General features: G+C 48.9%; 1 protein-coding gene across 1 annotated transcript; it reads left to right on the forward strand.

The window, feature by feature from the left end:
* The first annotated feature begins 1,209 nt into the window (after positions 1-1,209).
* Positions 1,210-7,128, forward strand: MRPS15 (mitochondrial ribosomal protein S15). Its single transcript, XM_037149748.2, has 8 exons — positions 1,210-1,448; positions 1,721-1,765; positions 2,850-2,925; positions 3,769-3,817; positions 4,267-4,351; positions 5,266-5,324; positions 6,542-6,733; positions 6,979-7,128. The coding sequence occupies exons 1-8, from the start codon at positions 1,325-1,327 to the stop codon at positions 7,111-7,113; spliced, it is 765 nt and encodes a 254-aa protein (XP_037005643.2). The 5' UTR covers positions 1,210-1,324; the 3' UTR covers positions 7,114-7,128.
* Positions 7,129-8,538: the final 1,410 nt, after the last annotated feature.

Here is an 8,538-nt window from a genome sequence, read left to right on the forward strand (position 1 = left end):
TGAGCATCAAGCCAAAAAGGGATGCGTATGACAGGCAATTAGTTAGAGGGCTTGCAGAGACACAAAGAAATGGTACCTTTACATAGCCAGGTGCATACGACTTCTTGCACACATTTTCTCAAAATAAACAATAACTAGTTCTCAAGCAGGAGGACTCGACAGAACTGTTAGTCACACAGGAATCATCCTCAATTCACCTGGCAGATGGGGCCCTCGCCTGTGTTTGCTAATTGCATTTATCCAAAAGAAAAATAAATCTCTCATATCTTTATGAAAGGAGGTAGTTTGCAAGTTGGAACTAGGCACCAGGTGAAGTTAGGCTCCTACCCTCCCTCAGAAGATGGGAGCCAGGGGCACTATCTTCCGTCATGACTGCATTTCAAAGAAATGGCTCCGAGGTCCTTGAGAAAAACATTTCTGGGTTGTAAAACTGGCAAGAGGCTTACTTAGCTATTAAAGAGATTTACATACATTCAAAAGGGCAAAAAGCACTCACAATTACAAGTATTCTTTTCCCCTTTTTTGCCCCAAGAATTAAAATTTATTTTTCCTACTTTCAATTTGTATTTGTTCTTATGATTCACATTTCACAAATATTATCACAGCTAACACTTATTGAGTGTTCACTATATAAGGGGTGCCTCGCACACAAGTTCCTCAGTCCGTCCTCTAATAACCTGAAAAGGACATGCTGTTATTACCATCCTCATCTGATGAATGAGTTCACGGTGACCCAGAAAGGCTGAGTGAGTTGCCCACACAATCACAGTGAGTAAATGGGGGCGTTAGGATTCCAACCCAGAGCTGTCTGATTCCACGGCCAGCGACCTTCACCATCAGGCTACAAGGCTGCCAGAGAGGAGGCTGAAATCCAGTCATTCTTACTGGGCCTCATGAGTTTGGGGAGTGAAAGGGATGTTGAAACACTAGATTGGGGGGCGGGGAGGGAGAAGGCTACGACAGACCCCAAGGAGGCCCCCCAAAAAATCGGAGCCAGGATCAGGAATGTAGAGTGGGATTAAGGGTGGCATCCCGCCCTTACGTCCAAGAAAAAAAGTGGCATCTTAACATGTATACAGCACCGCACCCCACTAATGCGGCCAAGCAACCTCCACGTCCCGGACCCGGAGCCACAGCTAACTCTGACTTAGCTCAACCCATTTCCGCTTCCAATCCGCCCTCTCGGTCCTCCTCTGCTCCGGCCTCGCAGCTGCACTCGATTGGTCGAGCCTGAGCCAATATGGCTGCGCTCGTGTGACCCGGTGTGTACCGAGAAGTACCGAGAAGGCAACCGTCTCCCCGCCTGCTGGGGTCAGAAGTCACCATGCTGAGGGTGGCGTGGAGAGTGCTGAGTTCCCTTCGCACCCAAGCTCCAGTCCTAGGGCCGCTGGGAGGAGGGTGCGCCCGAGTTCCATCTGACCGCTGGGGCCCTCCTTCACCTCCTCGCGGTGAGGAGCCGAAAAACAGAATAGTAGGAGTGGGGAAAGGGTGGATGGAGACAAGGAAGGACGAGGATAGGGGAGAAGTGCCGCTTAGAGAAAAAGGGTGGTAGGTGGGGAAGAAGTGAGGAGAGGTAGACGAGACAAAGGGCAGCGTGACGCAAAAGAAATGGGACGGCGGCTAGGCGCAGAGGTGCAAAGACCGTGGAAGGAGGGTCATAGAAAGGAAGAGAAGCTTAACTATTTAAGGGTATGGCCTCAGCCCTCTCTTCTATACATAGGTTTCACCCTCCAGGCCGCCCGCGGATATGCCATTCAGAAACCAGGTAGGAGCTCCTGGGTGGGACTTGGTCGGAACTTGGGGTGGAAGAGCCTGCCTGGAAGACTTGGGGTGGCCAAGAGGGCCAAGGAAGCTAGTTTGGCCACTAGATGGGGTGGGCCAGAGATCCAAAGCAGAAGACCCCCGAGGACCACCTTGCCACAAAGCAATACCCTGAAACCTCCCTGCGGGGCAAAGGAGGTGGAGCACGGGAGCCGGTGAACCTTCGGACTGGGTAAGAGAGGAAATGAGCTAGCCAGAGGGAGCCTACCCAGGCCCACCTAGTATATAGCACTTTGTGCCTGCCCTTCTTTGACAGGAGGGCATGGTTTCCCCTTCCAAGGCAGCCTGCATATTGGTAAAGATGCTGGCCAAGTTAATCCTGCAGACTCTAATTCTAAAATGAATGTAAAAGTATCTGCTTGAGAGGATCATCGTTAGTATTCAATGATAACACATGAAAAGCATCCTGAGCACTGTGCGCAGTAACCTGTAGTATATATTAGTATTTATTGCTATAACTTGCATAGTGGCAGAGTGGGGTGTGCCTAGAGAGGACAGGTTGTTCTCCCCCATTTCTCTCCCTCACCTCTAAGGAAGGATTGGGATGCACATTCCAGGGCTGAGAGTTTCCTGTGGTCTGTGTTTTGTGCTGACATTTCAAGCGTTCTAAAGCTAGGAGTTCCTCCTCAGCCCCCTTATTTCACTCATTCAGTCAGCTGGCAAGTGTTTGTTGAGGGCCTGTTCTGTGCTGGGCTATGGATCAGACTGAGGAAGAGTATTCAAAGAAGTCAAATTCAGTCCACCCACAAGAGGACCCATCCTATTGGGGATCTGATGACAGTAGAGCCAGACAGGTGTGAGAGGTGAAAGCACAGTACAGGGTCTTAGGAAAGGCCATCTACTCCCAGCATGAAACATCAAGACAGGTGCCTGGGGAGTTTGCAGAGGAAAACTGAGCCCAGAGATATCCAGTGCCTTGCTTGAGACCTTGTTTGTCTCTGATAGAGTTGTTAAGAAGAATCAGTTAAGTCTGGAAGGATGGGCAATGGGAATTGACTCTGGGTGTTTTCCATCCCTCCGTTTGACAGTACGGCCCAGCCAAGAAGATGATCCACCCCCTTCCACACTGCTCAAAGATTACCAGAACATCCCTGGAATTGAGAAGTAAGCAGGAAGAAATCTCTTTGCTGAAGCATGGGGCTCTGGGAAGATCTCCAGGGAGTGGGGAAGACGGCGGCCTCGAGGCCTGGTCTGCTATATTTAAAGCTTGATTTAGAATGGGGCAGAGAACTGTGGAAGCCCAAGCTTGGTGAGTGTAAGAGGCAGCAGCGACAGATGTAGCTTATGGGGCTCAGCTGCTTGCTTTTCGTATGCTCTGAGTAAAGATCCTATACCATTAGATACCAAGCAGGCAACATGCCTCATGGGTCTTCGTAGAAATTTCTCATGTCTAGATGCCCTCAAAAGCTCTGTGAGGGAAGAAATATTATCCCCGTTTTATAGGTTATCAAGCTGCCCAATGTCATACAGCTCCAAGGGACAGAGCCGGGGTTTGAATCCAGGGCCACATGACACCAAAGCCAGGATCCTTCTGCTCAGCCTGTCCTGAGCCATGGTAGCTGGGCAGCCCTTCGTCCCTGTCACTGTGCAGTGGGACTTGGGAAAGAAACAGTGATTACAGAATCGAAGTGTCTCAAGACAGATTGAACCTTATTCTAGCTAAAATGGAAACCCTCCCTTTGTCCTCCCTGGGATGAGCCTGAAACACTGAGCCTGACAGCCGTGATTTTCTGTAGTTACCACGTCGTTCCACCTTCTCAACCCAGCAAATCAGATTCATGCTGACTTTTAATTTGTGGGAAGTGGCCCCTGGTGTCCAGAGAGACTCATTTTTTTGTAAAAGAAATTTTTAATCATCCCTGCTTTTCAAACTAAAATGAAACAGTATTGTTTCCCCTTTCCCCTCTGCCCCAAGGTCTTTCTCTCATTTCTGTGACTTTTCCACAGGGTCGATGATGTCGTGAAAAGACTCTTATCTTTGGAAATGGCAAACCAGGTAAGTGGACTGTGCCAAACCTTGGCCTCCCTCAATCCTCTCCTCTGGTAACACCTCCCATCCCATGCCTCTCAAGTCACAGCACGTACACCAGTATCATTCTCTGTCTACTTGTTAATATCTCAAGACTGAGCAACTCAAGGGCAGGAATAGTCTTCTTTCCCCTTTATGCCCCCAGCACCTGACAAGCAGTAGGTGCTCAATAAAGATCTGATGCCTGAAAGATCTGAGCAAGCTTTAGGGACATTCATCCAACAAGCCATTTCTCCTATTAGTAGCACTGGCCTTGGGCTCACCTAGATGTGAAAAGCCATGTGCTTGGCCAGAGGCCAGGCCTTGAGCATGATAGGCCCTCATGGCTATGACTGCAGCCATGACATTGGAAGTGTGAGGGCTAGTTCTTAATAGGGTGGCAGACTTCACAGATTCTCTGTCTCTATCTTCAACAGAAGGAGAAGCTAAAAATCAAGCAAGAGCAATTGATGAACAAGGTCGTGGCAAACCCTGAGGATACCCGTTCCCTGGAGGCTCGAAGTTGGTCGGGGGTCCTTGGGGAGTGGGGGTACAGGGAAATCTGCTAGCTGGTACTTGATCCAGGGCTCTCATCTACAAGTGCAGTGGGAATTAGATGTGGTTTATTAAAGGGAAAGACCGGGTGGGCCAAGAGTAATGAAAACTGACTGTGTATCTTGAGCGGTGTGATGCTGGAGTCAGCACCCAGGTCCTGCTTTGTACCTCTGTGAGCTCAGCAGGGTCCTCAGAAACCCAAATTCATCTCTCTGTCTCTCTCCACTCTGCAGCTAGGGTGGTGCGAAGGGGCCCTATGGTCAGAGCCAAGGTTCCCACTGTCCTGTCCAAGGGCTCCCAGAACTCTGTGTGCAGAAAGGGCCTGCCGTACTTAAAACCTCTCCTTGGGGCTACCTTGTGCTTTTGCCTTTGCCCCCATTTTTGCAATATTGGTAGAAATAAAACAAGAATACCTGAAGGAAGGATTTTCTGGGGCTTTAGGAGATGAGTGGGCATTGCTAATTCTGAAAACTCATTAGTAAAATCACAGAGATAAGGGTGGCAGCTGGAAGGGCAAAGGCAAGGAGCAGATCCTTGGCAGTTTGGGAATATGATCTTACTGCATTGGCTAGGACCTCTAGTGCAATGTTGAATCAATAATAGGAATACTACTTATTGTACTGTTAAGAATGCTATTTGCTATGGTTTGGGGATGATATTTTTATAATATTAAGGAGCTTTCCTTCCTTAGGCTTTGCTTTTTAAAGGAAAGATAATCCAAAATCTTTTGGGATCTTGAAATTCAGAGTGCTTCAGGAATTACAGAGGGCTATACAAGAGCCTTGGTGATTGTTATTCCTTGAGGTCTTAATACATAACCCAGACCTGGGCCCTTCCTTCCTCTGTTCCTGGCTCTCATCCTCTGTGGTTTGTGGTTTCAGTTGTTGCCTTGACGGTCAAGATCCGCAATTATGAAGAACACATGCAGAAACATCGAAAGGTAAGCCTCGAGCATTGCTCACAGCTAAACACCAGCAGCAGGAGCAGAGGAATCTGCAGGTGAAGGGCTCTGGGTCCAACGAGGCAGCTTGAGATGCCAGGAAATTCCAACACCATGGTGCCCACCCCTCAGCTGCAGTGGGAAAAACATTCCCTCCCACCTCCAGTAGAGAAATGGAAGCCTTCCAGTGCTGTGCTGAGTGTCACCCGTGGTCAAGAGCACAAACCTTAGAGCATGGTCACAGTGTCTGGCACGTAGCAGATGCTCAGTAAATATTTGTTGAATGCATGAATGGGGCCAGGCTATTCTGGGTTCAAATCCCAGCTCACCACTTCCACTTAATTCGTTATGCGATTCTGGGAAAATTACTTTACATGTCTGAGCCTCAGTTCTGTCTGTAAAATGGGGGTCATAATAGTACCTACTGACAGGATTGCAAAGACTATATGAAATAATACAAGCAGCCAACATGATGCAAATAAAGCATTTAGGCCTCTTCCTAAATATTTTACATGCACTAGCTCATTTAATCTTGATACCCATCTTTCCATCCCATTTTATGGAGGAATCATCCAGGCAGGCAGTGGTTAAATTATTCCTCAAGGCATAGCCCTGGGAAATGATGGGCTAGGACGTGAAACTAGGTCATCTCACTCCAGGGCCCGTATTCTTAACCATTATGCCATATCTCAACACAGTGTTCGCCCACAGCTGCTGGTATTTTCAGTAAACACACAATTGTGAATACAGACCAGTTCATCTCCAGGCTGGCACCTCAGTGTTCCCTGGTGCTGGCTGAGCCTGCTCCTTGGAAGTCAGAGTTTGGTTCTGGAGTGTGAATCACTAGCCTCACTGCAGAATGTCCTTCTGATGCAGCACCTAGCTGTGGGTGGGGGTCTCCCGGAAGAGCAAATGTTCTTCCCTCTTCTCTACTCCAGCTCACAGTTTGCTGAGCTGTGAGAGGCTGAGTGGATAGTATGGGAAAAGAGCATGAGATTTAGAGTGAGACCGGTAGGCCCATATTGAAGACTTGATACATCGTTGAGCCTTTATTTTCTCATCTGTAAAATGTGGATAACAGTACCAACCTCAGATACTAATATTTGCATGAGACCGTTGGGAGGTTTCAGTGAGATGATAAAGTGACTATCCTTAGTTACTATGAGGTGGCACACCGCTCACATATATAATAAGGAAAGGAATACCAACTCTTACAGGACAAAGCCCACAAGCGCTATCTGCTGATGAGCATTGACCAGAGGAAAAAGATGCTCAAAAACCTCCGCAAGACCAACTATGAAGTCTTTGAGAAGACGTGCAAGGAGCTGGGGATTGAGTACACCTTTCCCCCTTTGTACTACCGAAAAGCCCACCGCCGCTGGGTGACCAAGAAGGCTTTGTGCATTCGGGTATGAGTCCAAACTGCCGTTCCGGGTGGCTCCATTCTGGGACTGTGGCGGAGAAAGAGGGGAGGGGTATCTCTTTCTGATTGAGGCATAGAACTGGCTCCAAGGTCTCATGGTGGCTCACAGGCCACCAACCCTGTGGAGAAAGGCTGGGGTTGCCAGCTGGGGTGTCAGTTTGCAGCCCATCTCTCCCAGTCGAGGTTTTACATGGGATTACAAAGTCTTTTCCTGCTCCCTTCCATCTCCAGGTTTACCAGGAGGCCCAAAAGCGGAAGAAAGAAAAAAGGGCCTTAAAAGCTGCAGCTGCAGCCCAGAAACAAGGCCAGATAAACCCAGAAAGCTCTTCCAAAGTCGGACCAGAGGCAATCAAGGAAAACCAATAAATTCTGTTAAAGTTATATCTTTCTGCCTTGAAGAATAATAGGAGAGAAGGCAGGGCTCTTCATGGCCTGAGGAGGGTTTCGTTCGTTCTTTCACTCAGCTCTAGGATCCCAGGGTTGTCTGAGGCAGAGGCCCTGCCCTCACCCAGCAGAGGACACACTTCCATAGCACACTCACACACCCAACAGGTGTCATCCAGGTGGTGTGTCAGGGGAGGTGAAACAGCACAGCAGCACAGAGGTAGCGTAGCTGGCTGGCTGCTGAGTGAGAAGGCCAAGGGAGTAGAGGAGGTGTGGCTGAAACGCAGCTGGAGATAGAGTGGGGGACCTGAATGCCATGCCAAGGCTGTCTGCCTGAAGGAATGTGTCATGTTGAAAGCGGTGTCTTCTGAAACAGACTAGCAGCCAGTGCAGGTGGAGGAGAGGAAAGAGCCAGTAAGATGGACAAATGTAGTGTTGCAGACAAACAAATGAAGAGAAAAATACAAGATTTTGGCGGAAAAAGCCGAGTTTGGTGACTGATATTAGGATCCAGGGCAATAGAGCTGGAAACTAAGGCTCAGGTTTCAAGTCTGAGTGGCTGGAAGGAAAGATGATCAGTAGGTTTTATGATTTGAAATTTACAGAAATGGTTGCTCATCGATGTAGAAATGTACAGCAGACAGGTGGAAGGTGATCCTAGACTAAGGATGGCAGTGTACTCAGTATGGGTTCCCTGCCCTCCAAGCAGAGAAGTGGATGGGGGGCCTGCTTAACAGCTGGAAGGAGGGGCTCCAGAGCCTCCAGCACATGTCCTCTGGGAGGGAGACAGACAAGAACGGGCCTGGTTTGCTTCACGGAATAGGGAACCTGGTGGGACTTCACTCCAAGTCGCTTTTCGGGAGGGAATGCAAATAATTCAAGGGCTTCTGTTCCCCCATCTAAAAGGAAAGTCGGTTACCACTTTATTAGTGATTTCATGGCACTTTGCATGATCTCATTGATTTCTCAGCAACCCTGAGACGGGTGTGCCCTCCAACTTGCTTACGAGGAAACTCAGCCTCCAAACAGCTGTGCAGAGTCACTGCTGGGAAATAACGGTGGAGACAAACCCAGGTCAATCTGCTCAGGCTGCTCTAAACTGGAAGACACGTGCTGTTGCAGGTCTGCTGGGCTGGGTGACGCCCTGCCAGGGGTGTCCAACCTTTTGGCATCTCTGGGCCACATATTAAATACAGTGCAACACATAATCACAAGGAAATTAATAGTTTTAAGTAAATTTACGATTCGGGGCTGCATTCATAATCATCCTGGGTCGAATGCGGCCCACAGGCCAGAGGTTAAACACCCCTGCAAAGTTCCACTCGGGTGTTTTTCATTCCGGGGCACCTACACACACAGCACGGCGGGGTGAAGGGTGGTGAACATAGCTGGGCCCGGTTCTGCTGC

Source organism: Artibeus jamaicensis, unplaced genomic scaffold (assembly GCF_021234435.1).
Source record: "Artibeus jamaicensis isolate MK-2021 breed Jamaican fruit bat unplaced genomic scaffold, CSHL_Jam_final scaffold_847, whole genome shotgun sequence".
Classification (NCBI taxonomy): Eukaryota; Metazoa; Chordata; class Mammalia; order Chiroptera; family Phyllostomidae; genus Artibeus; species Artibeus jamaicensis.